This window comes from Corvus kubaryi, unplaced genomic scaffold, assembly GCF_017639235.1.
Source record: "Corvus kubaryi isolate FWS band 111438036 unplaced genomic scaffold, C.kubaryi_AGA036_p1.0 37284, whole genome shotgun sequence".
Lineage (NCBI taxonomy): Eukaryota > Metazoa > Chordata > Aves > Passeriformes > Corvidae > Corvus > Corvus kubaryi.
Window position 1 is genome coordinate 9,591,785 of NW_024581088.1, and position 18,394 is coordinate 9,610,178.

At 47.8% G+C, this 18,394-nt stretch overlaps 1 protein-coding gene across 1 annotated transcript in view; it reads left to right on the plus strand.

Moving 5' to 3' along the window:
* The window catches only part of AATF (apoptosis antagonizing transcription factor), a 37,266-nt gene extending 19,118 nt beyond the window's left edge, over positions 1-18,148 (plus strand). The window contains exons 9-12 of the mRNA XM_042026432.1: positions 3,514-3,581; positions 4,793-4,873; positions 7,833-7,904; positions 17,229-18,148. Of these exons, the coding sequence (XP_041882366.1) occupies positions 3,514-3,581; positions 4,793-4,873; positions 7,833-7,904; positions 17,229-17,292 (285 nt within the window). The 3' untranslated portion in view covers positions 17,293-18,148. The remainder of the gene's footprint in view (positions 1-3,513; positions 3,582-4,792; positions 4,874-7,832; positions 7,905-17,228) is intronic.
* The last annotated feature ends 246 nt before the right edge of the window (positions 18,149-18,394 follow it).

Genomic DNA, 18,394 nt, shown 5'->3' on the forward strand with positions numbered 1-18,394 from the left:
CATAAACAAGGAATTACCAATCCAGGGAACTATTAAAAGTCGATAATAGTGAAGAATAGAGAGAAGCCTGGCTTTGTGACAAGCTGGTTTACCTTAATTAAACCAGTGAGTGATTAATATGGACAGCTGATCTTGTGGCTTTAATGAGATGCATTTAGAGTTTTGTGTGAATAAGAGATGTCTCGAACCATCCCACAGGTTAATGGCAATACAATACTCTTATCACAGGCATGTATCTTTCAAATGGCTGGGAAGATGGTTAATAACACATTTTAAAGCTTGATTTGGAACTTCTCTTAATGGGTTATTAGAAAATAGGCAGATCTGTGCATCTTACACAAGCCTGAATTTGAATAAAATGGGTTTTAAAAAGAGACTGTCCAGTGATTTTAGCATGCATTTTAGGCATTTATACATGGATTGCAGAAAATTAAGTTTTTAAAAAGCATTTCAAGGGGGGTTGAAATAATATTTGAGCTGCAAACTTAAATTTTCTCTGGTGTTGGTAGAAATCCGAATGTTGTTACACATTTGCTACTGAGTGGGAGCTTGAAAGGGGATCTGTAGATGGACTTTTTGTTTTTAAATTTGATTTGCTCTGTAAGGTCTAAGACAAGTGAGCCTTTTGTCACGAGGCTGATTTCAGCTCTCCTTAGCTCTTTGTCTCAACTGGAAATTCTTAGGGGTCTGCAAATCAGAAAGGTCAGCGAGTGTGGGATTAGAAACACTGATAGACAGTGCATGAAAATGAGACCTAACCTCTAAAATGAAAATTGACCTCTAAAATGAGAAATGAGTCTCTATTACCCTTGGACAACACCCTGATGGCATTTCCAAATCCCTCTGATTCTGTGCAGTGGGCTCGCTGTGCATCTCTCGCTGGCACTGAGGGGGGGAACTCCTTCAGGGGAATTCTTTAGGAAGCCCTTTGCAGGGATCTTGGCTTTGGTGTCAGCACAGGTTTTGGGTTCAGCAGCAGGCGTGCAGGAGCTCTCCTGGCAAACATCACCACTTCCTCCCAAACAAAATCCAGCTGGCATTGACAGCTTCCCTCTGCTCCCATGGTTTGTCCTCCTGGTCTCAGCTCTTGGCAGGAGCAGCTGGCATTGGGAGCTGAGCTGTGGGATGTGGCTGTGCTTCCTTGCAGTTGTGTTTGCTGCCATGGGAGACTGAGCTGAGGTTCTGCAAGTTCAGGGAAGAGGTGAAGGAGGGAAAACAAAACAGGATCTGATTCAAATCAAAGCCTTTTGATGCTGCAATTGCCTAACTCTGTCTTCACACATCAGGGCTTAAGGCTGATGGTGATTTACTCACACTTCCTAGTTAATAATTAGACACTGGGAGACACCATATATCACTCCGAATGGAATATATGGGGTCTGATGAGAGTTTTCTGTTTTGACTAATAAATTTTAAGCAGAATCGCCAGGCTTAATGAAATATTACCGTTTGGGAAGTGGTTTAAGTCTTGTGCTGGGAAAACACTGTTGCTTTATTCAGTAAATGAATTTATCATTCACTCTCTATCCCAAGCCCTGGCTGGCTCTGGAGCAGGGGCTGGATGCAAGACTCTGAACCAGAAAGCAGAAAACTAATCAAATCCTTAAAGACCAAAGGCAGCCAGGCAGGCCTGGGCTGACTTTTTCAGTGGTAGCCTCTGGCTACATCCACTTTTATTTTAGTAACCATTGTTAGCATGATTTATAACCTCAGCTCGGAGACATTCGCTATTTAGATGTAACAAGATGCTTCACAGCTTTTATTTCCATTTCCTAATTTCACTCTTGCTCCTGGTTTTTTTTTTTTTTTTTTTTTTTGCTTCTCCCTCCTGTTTCCCTTGCTCTGGTCTCCCAGGCAGTGTCCCCAGTCCCCAGCTGACACTGCACTGGAAGAGCATTTGGAGCACTGGAAGGCCTTGTCAGCCCCAAGGTCAGCAGAATCGGTTCAGCATTAGGAACCTGCCCCAAAAATGCATCTTGGAATCCTGGAATGGTCTGGGTTGGAAAAGACCTTAAAACTCATCTTTGTTCCACCCCATCATAGTCAGGGACACCTTCCACTGTCCCAGGCTGCTCCAAGCCCCAGTGTCCAGCCTGGCCTTGGGCACTGCCAGGGATCCAGGGGCAGCCCCAGCTGCTCTGGGCACCCTGTGCCAGGGCCTGCCCACCCTCCCAGGGAACAATTCCTTCCCAATATCCCACCCATCCCTGCCCTCTGGCACTGTTCTAACCAGTGTGGGCGCAGCTGTAAGATCTTGGGGCTCTTCTTGGTCTTTCAGTCTGGATTTGTGGAGATGTCCTGCTGCTGGTTCCCCAGGAGCACAGGGAGTGCCTGTGACCATCTCCTGTGCCTCAGCACTTCCTCCGTGCCTCGTGCCACGAGCAGGATCAGAGGAGACAGCAAACACCCCTCACTGCTGGAGCAGGAGGAAACCACTCTCACCTCTCTGCACCACTTCTGGCTGCTGTTCCAAGCCTCCCTCCCACCTTGCTTTTGACAGAATATTGACTGGAAACCAAGATCCCATTTCTGCTGAGCCTTAAGGGCAGCTGTTTACAGAGTGGCGGTGTTACACAGGTTTACTGTGTCGTATGTCTGTGTAACACTGGATTTGGATCTTGTATTTAGCTGCCAGAAGTGACTGTGATGAAGTGGCAGAGATAAACTGATAGATTGTGTGCCAGAAAGATGTTTGGAATCAATCAGATAAACAGGGCAGAGAAGTAGCTTGCTGTTTTCTAGTGATAATAAACCAGTGGCCTGGCTCCTGGAATTTTTAAATGTAATTGCTGCAGTAATAATCTCCAAAAACAAACAAGTAGGAAAAAAAAAAAAAACCCAGTGGCAGGTTTTTAATTATGTTTGAATCACTCTTTTTTCTGGTAGTGTGAGGTATGCCTTGAAGGAGAGGAAAGCAAAAGCATCCTGCATCCTTTCTTCCCTGGCTTTCTGGAATTGCCTGGATTCTGGTTCCCAGTGGGTCTGTTTGGGGTGTTTCTGAGCTGAGGCAGTAACTTCACTGGTGGGTGAAATGTAGGCATCCATAAAGCAGTTTGTTCCCCTCACTTTTGGAGGGTTTATTTCTGTTCCTTGTGTTGATATCTTGGCAAATACCCAGGGCACAGCACACACGGTTTACAGTGAGTGGTGATAAACGCACAGCACCAGTCAAGGATCCAGAAAGGCTGTTTACAACATTCTTTGGCTGCAGGAAGCAAAGAGGACAAACCTCAGCCCTCAGGCCACGCAAAGAAATAGAAAAGGCTGCCTGAGCATTCCTGCTGGAGCTATAGAAAGGATTTTGCTGTGCTGTTCCCAAGCGAGCAGCGCTGCCCAACTTCTGTTTGGGAAGTGTTTCAGTTCCCCCTGCCCTCCCCTTCCCCCAGGAGTGGGGGGGAGCCCTGTGGGGCTGAGCTTTTCCTGCAGATCTGCCCCTGTTAGGCCTCTTGCCCGTGGGAGCTGGATGCACAGCAGCCGTGCTTATTCCTGATGGGATTTTTGTCCTTCCTGCAGCTCCTGCGAGAACTGATAGAGCGTAAAACCACTTCCCTGGACCCCAACGACCAGGTGGCCATGGGCAGGTGAGTGGGAATGTCTGGAACATCACTGCCTTCATCCCAGCACTGCAGCCCAGCAGAGTGACCTGTGCCCTTCTAGTCCAGCTCATTGTAGAGGGCAAAGTACTGAGCTAATCTGGAAAAAGGCATTGTGGCATTAGTCAGGAAGCTCATCCTCTGTGACACACTCCTGAGGTATGTATGGATCACCCAGTCTGACTTTTAAGCTGTTTGTGATCCTCTGGAGATGTTTCCCCACTGGAAAGGCTTGGTGCAGGTGTTTCTGTCTCTCAGTGGTTCCTGCAGCACTAAGGGAATCAGGGAATCACAAAAGTGCCTGCCCGCTGCTGAAATTTGGTTTTTTCTCTTTATTAAGTCTGCTTTGCTGTTGTTTTAGAAGAACAAACCTTCTGACAGCAGTTGAAGCAATTGCTGTGTATCCCTGCTGTAAGAAAAGATGCTGTACAATTAAAACAGTATCAGGGAATGTTTCCTGCACGCAGAAGTAAACTATAATTCCATGCAGGGGAGCTCTTATTTCTCTGTTTAATTCTAGAGTTAGTAAATAAAGAATCTTCCAAATGCTATTTTGGAAGCTTTTACACTTCATGAGCAGTGTACAATGAAATAGCCACAGGCTCTGATTTAGAAAAGTGTAAAAGCCAAGGAGAGCTGGAAAAGCTGGAGTTGGGTTCTTCCCTGAAACAATTTTGTGGCAGGGGGGAGGTGTCTGTAGGGAGGGGAAGAAGATGCATCAGGAAGTTTTGTGACGGTGAAACAACTTTCCTCCTTGTAAAATATCACCCAAATTTTAGTGCAAAGTGTCAAATTTATTTTGTGTACGTCTGGAATATTATGGAAAGCTATTCACTATAATTTAACACGATATAGACAAAATTACATTTAAGTGGTGATTGCGTTGTACATTTATCTGACTTTACAATAAAATAGATTACAGTAATTAAGATTATATTAAGATTGCAGTAATTGGATTTTGTTAGATTTTTTCCCTGATGCCGAGTTTTCATTGTATAAATCAGGTGAGATGACGCTCGTTTCAGTTTAAGAAAAAAAATATTTATAACCAGGAGAAGTTTTTCCCTGCTGGAAACTTCTGTGATTTGAGGAAGTTGTGTTTGAGAAGTGGAGCTTTTAACACACTTGGGGATCACAGAGTCTTTCTGGGAGTGTTTGGTGGCTCTGAAGTTGTGTCCCTCTTGTTCTGCATTCCCCAGGCAGTGGCTGGCCATCCAGAAGTTACGGAGCAAAATAAAGAAGAAAGTGGACAGAAAAGCCAGCAAAGGAAGGAGAATCCGGTGGGTGACACCTCCTGCAAGCACACACAAGTCCTGATTTTGCCAAAAAAAGCTCTGGGTGTGTTTTACCCCAGCTGGCCCTGAGGCCTCTTGGCTGATCTGTGATTTTTAGGGCATTTCTTGCTCTGGAGCAGCCAGTGGGGAATCCTGATGTTCCTGGAGCCTGGAATAAGGGCTTGGTGGATGCAGCCTTTGAGCATGCCCCAGTCAGTCTTGGCAAGAGAGTTTCTTGGTCTCAGGAAACACCAGAGAGGTGCTCAAATGTCCTGGAGCCGTTTGGGGCTGTAATTTCCAGCGAGAGCCAATAAACCCCTCTTGTGCAATTTATATTTGGCTGACTGAGGCATGGGCAGCAGCTCCCAGGGAAGATGTGCAGAAATACCTCAGGTAAATCTCTGTTTCCCACTGAGTGCCAGTCGGAATTTGGTGTCAGATCTCTCTTTATTGGTAACTCACATCACAGCTTCCTTTACCTCTGGATCATTTCCCTCCTGGATCACTCTTTTGGGTTGAACTTGGTGGAAGAATCTTCCCCGTGGAAAGGGAAGCAGCCTGGAGAGCAGGAGGTGTTTCCCCCCTTTGCAGAGCAGGTCTGAGTCTCCCTGAGTTCAGCATGATTTGTGGTGGAGGAGGGAGGATGCTGAAAAGCTGCTCTGCTTCCTGAAAAATCCACCACATTAACCATCCTTTGTGAGTAAACTATAAATCCTGAGTTTAGATGGCATCTGATAGAAAGTCAGTGGAGTCAGTCTGGGTCAGGCCTGGCATAGCAATTTTTAAGATAGATGTCATAAGATAATTTATTGAAAGAGGGAAGAGCTACTTTGTTGGCCTGAAAAGCCTATAATTATTGACTATCAATATTCTTTTCTGTCAGCATCACACATAATTGGATATATTCATGATTCAGTCAAAACTCCTGACAACATCACCCAACTGAGGCAGCCTCGTAAACCTCCAGGAATAATGGGGAAGTCTCTCCTTGTGTGCAATCTGTGCCTTCAGCAGTCCTGGGAGAGCAGCTCTCCCCTCCCCAGTCAGTTGCCTCTTATATCTGAGGTGCCTCTTTTTGCTTCTTTAAATAAAAGTTGTACTCACCCTGCAGGGGAAATACCAATAAAAGAAAAGAAGTCTCATTGTCTGTGGTTAGGATTAAGGTGCAGTTAAGCTCCTGTGTTTTTCAGAATAGGCCAGCAGAGCCCAAATAGGTATTTTTAAATAGTTGGTGCTTCCACTGACAGACTTGGTGTCACCCTAGGCAGATCCCTGACCCTCTGTTCTTCTTTCTCCTCTGAAACTGGGACAGCAGTGCTTCAGTTTGCTCTCATGAGGGACTTGGAGATCCTGGAGAGCCAAGTATTTCACACCAAGTTTCATCCTTAATTCTTCCTTTTTAGCAAAGGTTCAGCGTTACAGCCTGTTCAGATGCAATGTGCTGGTGTATGGTCGGGGCTGAGGATCTTCAGGTGCTTCCAGAAGCAGTCAGTCTTCCACTTGACACGAGGGAAATTTGGGCATTAAGAGGGGAAATAAGTTCATCCAAAAATCGAGCTGAAGTAACCTGGTAGAGGTTTCCCTCTGGAGGAGGGGCGTTTGCACACCTCTTTTGCACGTCAGTGTTTTCTGATCTGTGCTGCTGCAACGTGGGGTGTCTTTCTCTCCACTAAATGAAATATTTTACATCTGCTAGACTGAGGATTTCAAAGTCCTGATTTAAAAAGCAATCAGATGTGGACAAGCAGCTCGTGTCAGAGGAGGTACCTGAGTGGCCACGTGCCCGTGCCAGGCTGTCCCTGCAGGAGCCCTGCCCCGGGTGGATCCATGCTGGCTGTCCCCAGGGAGCTGCTGCAGAGCCCAGGCTGTGACCTGTTGTTTGTGGCTGCTCCTGACTCCAGGGCAGCTCCTTCCATTGGCAGTGACAAAGGCTGAGAGTGCAGAGAAGCCCTCGAGTGAGGCTGTGCCTGAAGAGCCTTCTGAAATGGGCTGTGAGCTCAGCATCCCCCAGGGAATGTTCCTGCACAGGCAAACAAAAGGGAGTGCAGAGGTGACAGAGTGGAAAGGTGATTCTGGGCAAATGCTAGTGAGTCCTTTTGCCTGCTATTTGTCAAGCTCTAAAAATAGCAGCAGCCTGGATGAGACATCTCAGGCTGGGGCAGGCAGGCAGTGCACACACACGCCTGCGTTTGGAATCCCCTGCCCTTGGACACAGGGTTTAAAGCCTTTTCATTCAGAGGTTCTCAGTACCCTGTTAAATTTTATGTCAGGTCCTTCAGTATAAATCATGAAATCTCTGCAGGCTGCTGCCCAGGGTGCCAAATGGGGAGGGGATCCTCTCTGGAGGTGCAGGACAGCTTGCAGCAGTATTTTGATGCTGAGAACATGCCCCGTCTCATCTCTGCACAGGTCTTTTCCTGTATCCTTTCCTTGTTTTTACCTGCTTCATTTGCAATTTACTCAGGGTGAGATTTTCCAGCTCTGGATACGGCTCCAGGGTGGGATTTTGCTATCCCTTAGGGCCCTACATAGCTCAGAGCAGGGAAGGAGGGGTAGCAGATGGATGCTGGAGCAGGTGTGGTGCTCCTGCTGCCTGCAGTGGGCACAGGTCCCAGCAGGTGATGAGGGTGGCAGCTGAGGGAGGGCTGGGAGGGAGGGGGTGTTTGTCTGTCTGACTCCTCGGGGTTGTCTGTCTGGGTGTCTGGTTAGAGGCTCACAGTTCATGGATGCTGCTGTCCTCTTCCTTGCTGGGATGAGAAAGGATTTGCTGTTTATCAGTTCATTGGTAACACCTGATTGCTGCTGTTCTAAAAGGGAGGGGGAATTGCCAGCTCCAGCTGGTGACTCCATAGGGATCAGCCCCCAGGAAGAGCTTTGCCTTTGGGAGCTGGGCTCTTCCTGCTCAAGCAGCAGCATTTCCTTCTCATGAATAGTTCCTGATGTGTTCCCCTGCTGCTCCCCTCAGGTACCATGTCCACAGCAAGCTGGTGAGCTTCATGGCACCTATTGACCACTGCACAATGAATGATGATGCCAGGTGAGTAGGAGATTAATTATGTTTCTCAAATGGCTCCATGACAGCGTGGTATTGACCTGTTCTTCAGCCTGTCACCCTCTCCATTCCTTCTTATCAGTTCCCCATTTGTCACTGGCATCATAGCCTGGGTGTCTTGGTCACATCTGTCCTGGCAGCCTGGCTGAGCTTTTACTCTGTAATTACTGTAACACCAAACGAGAAGTTGTCATAAATCTCAGCACCTGCATTTTGATTCCTGCTTTAGAACTCCTCCAGTTTGGAAGTTTCCCAGTTTTATGGAATTAGTTTGGAAATACACAGTTAGGCTACCTGGTGTCTTCAGGTAGAATCAGAACTTAAAAAGAACTTGTCTTCTAACAGAAATGGCAACTTCTAAATTCTGGTTAATACGCATTTTCTTAGTGAATAACTTGAATAGTTCTCTCAAGATTCACTCAAGACTTTTATGTTGCTTGTGTTTATCTCTATTTAAAGAGTAAAGAATTTTATTGGAAGACTATAATGTTTAAATGTGGTAATTAGTGAAGAAAACAGCAGGGAAGTGTTGTGCATAGTTACCAGACAGCTCTCCCACATACCCACCCATATTTCTTCAGCAATACACTTTAAACCCCAATCTCCAAAAGCTGAGCTGTTTGTGGGAAGGAGCTGGAATAATTTCTCGGTGAATGGATGTAGAAAGCTTGAGAAACATCTTTCCCCTGGGTTGTGGAACATGTTTGTGCTTTGTGAGGGAGAGATGTCATTTGTCTGTTTGTGAAATGGAAACCAAATACCTGCTGCTCTTTTGCTGCTGCCTTTTGGGGGATTGCAGGGACTTACAGATGAGAAGTAAGATCTTCTGTGTCCATAGGACCTGTGCTGTTTCATCAGTGCATCTTTCTCAGTTCCTTTACTCTGGTTTTTTCCTCTCCTTTTTTTGTTTTTTTTTCAAGTGAGAACAAATCCCAGCTGCTCTGATTTTTCAGTGTTGTTTGGATCCTCTCACCACAAAAATAGATGTGGCAGGGTCAAGGCTGTTCCCCCAGCTGTGTAGTCCTCATGTTTAGCTTAAATTTGCCTCTGCTGTAATTTAGGACCATAATGTCTTTTCCTGTTCCAGGTGGGAGCAGATCCTTGCTTCCTCTTTGCAGCAGCCCTTGCACATTTGAGTGGGAATTCTTGTGAATTCTTTTTGGCTTCCTCCCCTGTTACACCATTTGTGTTTGCATCCAGACACAGAACACATCCAAAATGCTGCAGTGGGTGTCTGAAAATTAGGCCTTTTGTAGGTGTTTCGGTTCAGCTCTCCCCAGATGAAGAGATGTGCTGCTCTCAGTCATTTGTTTGAAAATGAAAGCCACTCTCTGGGGGTCACCTCACATTTCTGTTTAAAATCCCCCTGCCCTTGGCATGAGCCACAAGACCTCTGTCCAGCACACAGCTGGATCACACAAGGCAAGAAGAATTCAACACCTGCAGATGAATTAAAAAGAGCAGGCCAGGGCTGTGTGCTGGAGAGGGAAGCAGCAATGGTGACAGCTTCCCTTTGTGGCAGAAGCAGGCAATTTTATTGTTTGCAAGTGTGAGTTACTGGGTTGAAAATGCACATATACACTTCACAGAGATGTGATTGTGCTCTGAGCCAGTTTTATTTTTTTCTGGTCAGGCTCTTAGAAGGCATGACCCCAAAATTAATACACCTCTGAACAACAGGGCACTGTGCTGTAGTGGGAGAGATTTCACAGTGCCAGTGAGCTGTGCATAAAATGGATGTAGAAACAGCTGGCAGAGCATTCCCTGAGTTCTACCAGTGGCTACAGGGGCAGGAAGACACCAGGAAAATGCCAGTGAATAAATAAATATGTGTCTGCAGATGTGGGTGGGCTTGGGGGTGGTGCAGAGTGCAGGGTGCCATGGTTCTGGTTCTTCCTTGGCAGTGCCCAGTCTGGGCAAACAGAAAGAAAAGAAATCCCTGTGAGGAGGAGCAGCCTGAGCCCTGCCAGGAGAAGGGGATGAGCAGTCACTCCAGATTTTACAGCCTGAATTCAAGGAGAGAAGCACACAAGTCAAATAACTGCCTTTGTCAACACCACTGCCACTTTGTGCCTCACTCTTGCTGCTGGTTGGGATAACAGCACTGGTGGAGGCAATTAATCTTCTTCCCCTTGCCCATTTTCCAGGCACCCTAAGCATGGGCAGGGCTCTTTAACCTCGTGCTCACATATTTTATGTTGTAATGTGTGGGGCACTGGTGGCCTCCAGCCCTCCTCCTTTTTAACCCCTCTCTGGTAGTATTTTAAAACACACAGTGGGAAAGTGATTTTTATGGTTACCTTGGGGTCTGTGTTTATAGACTTTAACACATTTATTGTCCTCTTGGGCCAAGGTTTTTCTAATCGGTCCAAGGTCGTTGCTGTGTAAATGGTCTGCCCTGGGACAAGGAACCCAAAGGCAAAGCTGGCAGTGTGGGCTGGGAGTTGTCCAGAGGAGAGGGCAGCTGTCTTGGGCAGGACAGGGTTGGTTGTGATTTCTCCTGGGTTTGAGGGTGGCATCATGTGGTTTCTCTTTCTTGGTTTTTCCCACCATCAGGATGTGGGATCCTTCAGTAGCACCTCGTGCAAAGAGCTGAGAGCAGGCCAGTCTCCTCTGCTTTGGGAAATGGGGCACAGGGAGGTGAAAGCCCCCATCTCCAAAGGCTTTTGAGCCCAGAGATCCTTGAGGCAAGAGCCTCAGGGAATTCCCAAAGATACCACACAGGACTGGGCTGGAGCTGAGGTTAAACCCAGACCTTCTGTGCAGTCATAGCCCTGAAAGCCTCCTCTTTTAGGAGTGTGTGTGCACTTGAAGAAAGCTCCTGTGGCAGGCTGATGTATTTATGGGCAAGCTGGGGCTCAGGATTCCCCCTGCAGACCTGCAGGCCATGGGCAGGTGAGGTGTTGGGGTGGATCCAGTTCACAGCCCAGCTGTGAACAAGTCTGTGTTCTGGGAAGAGCTGTGTGTGGATTTGGGGTTTATCCTGTCTGTCTGTCAGCTGTGATACACAAATCCTCAGATCCCTGCACTGTCCACGTGCGAGAGGAACAGGGACTGAACACAGACACTGTACAGCAAGGGCTGGTATCAAATCACTGCCAAGTCTGGTGAGCATCCTAATTTCACCTCTGGAGGACAGTAACTTGCAGGGAGAGACATCCTCTGAGGACACAGATGTTTGGTCCAAACACCTTTATCTCCCAAGACAACTCAGGTTATTCTGACAGGTAAAACAAGATTGTGCAAATATGCAACAATGATCTAATCAGCTGAAACAACAGCAATATTTTAACTGGCGCTACCTTTTAACAGCATCATTAAGGACTCTCATTACTCTTTTATTAGAGGCTCACTCTATTTCTTATCAGATTACAGAATGAACATAACTCATGGCACTGATTTGATCTCCTGTTAAAGAGGATTACAGCTTTGCATTAGCTGGGAGTGACACGGTTTATAATTTGCTGTTGATACACAGGCTGGCGGTGTCACACGTGTGACCCCTCCCCACCCCCCCCGAGGGGAAGGACGCCCATACATCGTCATTAAACATGGCACCCAGGGCTCTGCAGGAGCCAAAAGGAGCCTTTTCTGCAGGAAAGTCAGGCAGGACACGAGGGACACACTGGAATTCCAAAGGGGGATTTACAGCTGGGGGAAGATGGGGAAGTAGATCCCATTTTATATAGGTTGGTTTGTGCCTCAGCAAATGGATCCTCGTTAGGGAGGAGGAATTTGCATCTTTTATGAGATCAGAGGGAAGAAGATGGCTCTGATGGGGCTGTCAAACCACGCAGTGTCACCACAACGTGAGGCAGGAATCACTTCCTTAAATCCCACATGCAGGTGCAGGAAATGGCCCCACAGTCCCGATGGCCTCAGGTGTCCTGGGTGGCACAGGAGCCTCCAGCCCTCTGCTGCTCTTGCAGGAGCAGAGTGGTGCCTGCTGGGAGGCTGAATTAACACCCTGATTATCCAGCTGCCAGTGAGGTTTGGATTAGAGCCTTTCCCTTGGATCCAGGCAGGCCTGGTGCATTTTCCCCATCAGCATTCTCCCTTCAGTGCAGTTGCTTTGTCACAGTGTGTCTTGCTGCAAGCAGAGGGGGGTACGTAGCAGGAAATCCTGGTATTAAAAGATTAATTTACTTATATGACATAAGAGTTTAATAAAAAAAAAATTAAAAAAAAAAAAAAGGTTGGTGAGATACCAGCCTTTAACTTGGCTCACTTTGTACTTGGGGTATTAAAACACCATGAGAGCAGATTAATGGAGGAATTTGGGCTCGGCGATTGTCAATCCAGTGTGTTCACCACCACAGAGTTCTTGGGAGGAAGCAAAGCCCTAACCTGCTAGGGTTAGGGAGGAACTGAACCAGCAGCTCCTGTGCTGCACAGCACACACCCCAGTGACCCTGTTGGTGCGAGGAAAATGCCTCAGGTTCGTTTAGGCACAGCCTGCAAGAGAGGATGTCCTGCTTTGGGAAACAAAGGGAGTAGCAGGAGCATGGAGGGCAGTCTGGAACCAGAGGAAAAGGACATTATCCTGTGAAACTAAACCTGCTTGGATTGATCCCGAGGCACCACAGCTTTGGTATTGTAGAATCCCAGACTGGTTTGGGTTGGCAGGGACCTTAAAGCCCATCGAGTTCTACCCCTGCCATGGGCAGGGACACCTTCCACTCCAAGCCTCGTGCAACCTGGCCTTGAAATCTCTGCCCTTTGTGCCTGATTCTGTTTGTTTTATTTCAAATCCCCCCAGCCTGTGACTGGGTGAGCTCCTGGAGGTGCAGTGTAGCACCCCTGTCCTTCATCCAGGGCTGTTGGAAGGGCTGGTGCTGGAGCAGGGGCTGTGTGGGTTTAGCTGAAGTGTGACCCCGCTGGTGGCACTGGGCTGGAATCATCGTGTCCCCACAGCTGATGTTTGACATCCCTGGCAGGAAGACAGGTGCCTCTGGTATGGAAATTTCCTTCTTAAAGGGGAAAAAATATAACCTGTTAAGGGCTGCGAGATGATTTGTCGTTCTCCCTTTGTGAGACAATTTGTCTTCTCCTGCATCAAATCTGTTACGAAACAGGCAAGCTGTGAAAGAGGGAAATCGTCCTCGGAATATGAGGAACACAAAGAATGGTTTCCTCTGCACAGGGCACGTCCCAGCAGCATCCCAGAGCCTGCTCTGCTCAAATGCCCATCCCAAACCAGGGAAGGCACCTTTTCATGGGTTTCCTGGGGAAATTGGGGCTGCTGGGACACAAGGCAGTGGAGCAGCGTGGAGGTGTCTGCACATCCCTGTGTTTTGCTAGGTCTCCACATCTTCTGTGCTTTGTGCTGCAAAAGCTCCTATGAAAATGGGATTGGGACCAAAATCAGGGTGAGAAAGGTTCCACCTCTGCTCCATTCCCGTGTCCCGAGCTCCAGGCTGGGCAGGAGGCTGAGTGCTGGTGGAGGGGATGTTGGAATTGGTGACAGGGACAGCAGGGATGGACCCCAGGGCTGGTCATGTCTGGGGACAGAGCCGTGAGCTCCATCTCCCTGCTGCCCCCCTCTCCTCACCCCATCCCCACATCCAGCCCCTCCAAACCTGCAGAAGAGTGCCTTTGCTTGGGGCCAGAAGCAGCTTTCTGAAATATTTATAAACCCTGTGCCTGCTCGCAGGGGGCAAACCCAGAGGTCACATGTCACCTCCCATAAATTAAAGCCGTGGGGCTAAAAGCTTTTGCAGAGGCACCAAGGACCCGATCCCGACCTGCCTGGGAGGGAGGGAATGGCAGGAGCCCTTTGTGAGCCCCCTTCAGGAGCTGGGTGGGCCATTGGGGTCGTCTGGCCAGGGATTTATGGCCGGAATTTCGGGAAGAGGGTGAGTGCCACCTCCTGGGGCTGCTCCTCTGCCCAGTGATCCCACACGGAGCAGGGAGTGTGTGCTGGGAGGTGTGGGAATGCACAGCAGATCCCACTTTGCTTTAGGGTTTGACTGGGAGCTGGGGCTGGTTCAGCCTTTGAGTAGAAGCTGAGAATAAATGGTTTCAGCTCTTGTTGCCTTCCTGCATTTTCCCACAGAAGGTGTGGAGCAGCAGTAGCTGGGATTTGGAGCGGGGTAAAATCTGCTGGGCACTGAGCACACCAGGCTCACCTGGAGCAGCTGTTCCTTTCATTTCATTTTTTTAAGATAAATACTCATTTTTATTGAGAAATTAAAGGCTTCAGCTTTTGTTTTATCTTCCTGGTACCTGCTCTGCTTGCTGGGCACTTTAATGTGAATTTCACACCACTGGACAAAACATTTCACAGATTATTCCAGGTTGGAAGGGACCCACATGGATCATGAAGTCCAGTTCTTCAGTGAATGATCCATGGACTGAACCCCCAAACCTGGTGTTCCCAGCATCCTGCTCTGCCCAGCTGAGCCAGTCTGCTACAGAGAGTTTTCCAGGGAAACCATCAGCCAACTTTGGTTTCCATCAGGAGTCTGTTTTCACGGGTTTCGTGTTCCATCTTCTTTTCCAGTTTTTGTGAATTAGAAATTCACAGTTCCCAGTGGAGGGTGGCAGTAGGAATGGGGATATACTCATTTCAGTAATGCTTGTGGCTTATTCTAAATTATCTTTTTTTGGGTAAGAGAAGAAGTAAAAGGTACTTGGGAAAAGGCAGAGAAATTGGTTGGAGGGTTTTTTTACTGAAGAGCGCAGCAGTGACTGGAGCACTGTTGCTATTTTAATAAAAAAAACCACCCTCCAGAAACTGAATTCTGAATTTCCCCCCTTAATATTGTTCTTCTGCTGGTTTACAGAACTATATTTAAAAAAAAGGAAATAACATGACTGTAATTACACAGAAGAGCCCAGCACTGGCTGCTCCCCCTCCCACATGAAGGCTCGTGCTTGGTTTCCCCTTTGGGTATTTGGTGCTACTGCAGGGGGGCAGAGGAGATTCCTGGGGATCTGCTGGGAGTTTTTGTGGTTTATATTTTGATGCTTCATAGAGATTTATGAAATGTGCTGCAGCTATTAATATTCACCCAGGGCACTCCTCTCTCTGTTCTGTGCCTGTAAAACATCTCTAGTAGCAATACCTGGGGTCTGGAGGGGGAGAGCCACTCTTAGCACCCCAGCTCACCACCTGGACTGGCTGTAGCTGCTTTTATTTAATATTTAAAAATAATATTGTTGCCCTGGAAGGAGCAGTGTTCAGGCAGGGAGGTGCCACGTGCCACCCCCTGCCTGTGGAAGAGATGCATAAATAATTAAGCCAAGGTACTCACACACACATGTTTTATGGCAAATGGCTGTGTGGTTCCTGATCATTTTTTCCAGAAACAGGTTTTATGATAATACAGTAAAAATATTAAATTAGAAGATGCCTCACTAAGGGTGATAAAACCTTACTACAGTGGAAATAGGTAATTATCCCCTCTACAGCCTAAATGACAGTTTAAAAGAAATAAAAATGTTAGTGCTCATTACTTGCTTTTGTGGGTTGCAATAAAGGGTAAGTTAAATTTTAATTCAGGGAAGACCCCTGTATCGACCTGTTCTGGCTGTACCTGAGGTGGAAGTTGTGTTAATTACCCACTCAGGTTATTGCTCAGCACAGGCTGCCTCCAGACCTCTTGGAGCTAAAGTCACCTTTCCCCCAGCTCCAGGTAGCACTGGGTGTCTCAACCCAGTGGCTCAAGTCTGATGTTTAATATCTGTGGGTGGAGGAGAGAAATTTTATATTTTTTTAACCAAAATCCAAGTTCATTATGCATAGCCTTAAGGGGGCTGAAAGTATTAAAATCTGCACTTACCCTGGTGAATTGAAACAGAGACAAGGTTAAACCTGGAGGATTGATGAGTTTTGCTCTCTGCATGGTTAAATCCTGCTGAGGGGAGAGGCTGGAAGAGAAAGGGAGCCTGGCTGATGAGGAGTGGGGGGGGGAAAGGGTTGGGTTATTTTATATTTTATTTTCAGGGTGAAATATTTGCCCTGTTTTGGGGGTGCTGATTTTCCTCCTCCTGCTGTCACTGTGCCAGGGTGTCTGTCCCTGCCGTGCCATTATCCAGACAGACCCACTGGGATTTTGCTTCATCCCATTCTTTTTGCCAGCACCATTCCTGGGTGGATGAGGGAACCCCCCTGCCACCAAAACCTGGAGTTTCCATGTCACAGCCTGCCAGTGCCAGCAAACATTCCTCTGCCAGCAAGGACAGATTCTTCCTTGGAATCTCCTCAGGCCCTGCTTGCTTGAAAAATGGCTGTTTATTTAAAATCTGAGATTGGAGCAAATTCAGCATCGATCCCTGAACTCCTGTACCCTCAGGAGAGCATCAAACCCACAAAAATGAAGACAAAAATCCAAGGAAGTTCCCTCTGGATTTCCCCAGATGCTTTTAGGGTGGTTTTTGAGGAAGGTGTGAGGCTGTTCCCTGTGGGCAGGGCAAAACCTCATCTGTCCATCCTGCACTGCTGGCACTGAGACTTCATTCCCTGGCTTCCTTGGGGGGTTTTCCTGCCATCACTGTTGAACACATGGAATTCCTCCTTTGGAAGCTGGCAGGGAACCCTCCCATGGAGGTGTCTGCAACCAGGGACAGGGCCCAAACCCAAAAATTGCTGTGCTTGGGAGGGAAAATCCCATCCGTGCACCCAGCACTCCCCTCCATGTGTGCAGCCCCTGACCAGAGGCTTTAGGAACTGCAGTTAGGGAAAATCCAGCTCTTCCCATGCCTTTTCCTCCATGCCCAGAAATTCCTGGTTTATAAGAATCCCTCCTTTCCCCCAGCTCACGTTCTGTGGTTCTAAAATTAAAGATAAATAACACCAGCCCACTTTTTTTTCTTCTTTTTTTTTTAAAGAAAAATTCGCTCCTGTTATCAGAATTGCTGCACATGGGATATTAATTGGAATCTTGTTGCTGGGTCATTTTCATTGTTTTTCAAGTACTGTCCAAGAAAATGTATGAAAACTAAATTACAGCCCCACGTTGGCTGTGTGATTGAATCCTCCTCACGGCCCCGTACATCCTATTAAAATATTCAATCTTGTTTTCTTACTTGAAGAGCCTGTCTGTAAAGGGCAAACTTATAGAAGCCCTCATTCTCTGGAGATCCAATATCCAGCCACACTGGAATATTTCCATATTTCTGTCCTGCCTGGGACTGGGCTCACACAAGTTCCCCCCCTCTGCCTTTATTTATTAACAAAGATTCTCAAATGCATTTTTAATTACACGAGGCCTTTCCATTTGAAGGAGTGGAGGGTTTGTGGCAGCCTCTTGGCTTCCATTTTGACCTTGACAAGTAACTTTCCCCTCTCCACCTTTTTTTCCCCAGGACGGAGCTTTATCGGTCGCTGTTTGGAAAAGTCACGAACGGAGAAGAAGCGGAGCAGAATTAGGATTGAGCTCCTGGTGTTCTCCCAGCTTCTCCTGCCCTCAGCTACTCCCTCAGACTGCCCAGGAGCAGAGCCAGCTCTCTCCAGCCTCTGGTTTGTCCCTAAAATCCTCCCAGAACCAGCAGCAAATCCTGCTAAATCAGAGGGAAGAGTGGGGCACACTGAGCCTGGCTGAACACTCCCTGTCCAGCCTGGAATGCTTCCTCCTAAAGACAATCCATTTTTAACTATTCCTTTTAAATTCCTGACCTTGATTTTGCAGCCTGGGCACAGTGGGGGGGGAGGGACACAATCCAGCCCTGCCTGCAGCTGGGTCCCCCACGGTTGTGTTGAAACCTTGGAGATTTGGGGGCTGGGGGGGCTCAGTGCCCTGTTCTGGTCCTTGGCTGCGTATTGGGAACGGGTGACTTCATTTTTCACCAGTCAGGAGGATTTAAATGTCATTTACATAATTAACATGGCCTTAAAACAGAGGAAAGGTGCTCCCGTGCAGGCACCAGAGCTCCCAGTTCACATTCTGGCTGTTGTTGAACACACACGGGGGTGTTTGCTGACCCTGACACGGGGATGTGCCGGGATGTCGCTGCTGTAGGAACATCCCAGCGACTTTTCCAGCCCAGCATCGATCCTGCACACACAATTCTTGCAGCTGCTCGTGACTCTGAGGCAGGGTCCCAGCACAGGACAGAGGTGACTCCTGGGAGGGGTTTGTGGGGTTTAGAGTAAATCCCTATAAAGGGAATCAATGAGAAATGGGGCTTCTCTGGTGTGACTGATCCATGTGTTGGCCATGGCTTGTCCCGCAGAGTTGCCCTGTCCCTGGCTGGGGTTTGGGCACTCCAATTAAAGAGGTTTGTGAGCTGCTTGTCCCGGTGTGATCCGTGCAGGAACGGCCCCAGCGGGTCCCTCCCTGCCCCGTGGGAACGCGTCCTGGTTTCCTTCAGACGGCAAAGGGTGCCAGGTGAGGATTGACTCTGGGTGGAACAGCAGCATTTGTCAGGGATGGGTAAATCTCTGTTCCCCGGCAGAGGAGCAGAGCTGCAGCTCCCAGGGAAGGGCATCGATTTCCCTTCCCTGCCCTCCCTCCTTCCCCAGCTCTCTGATC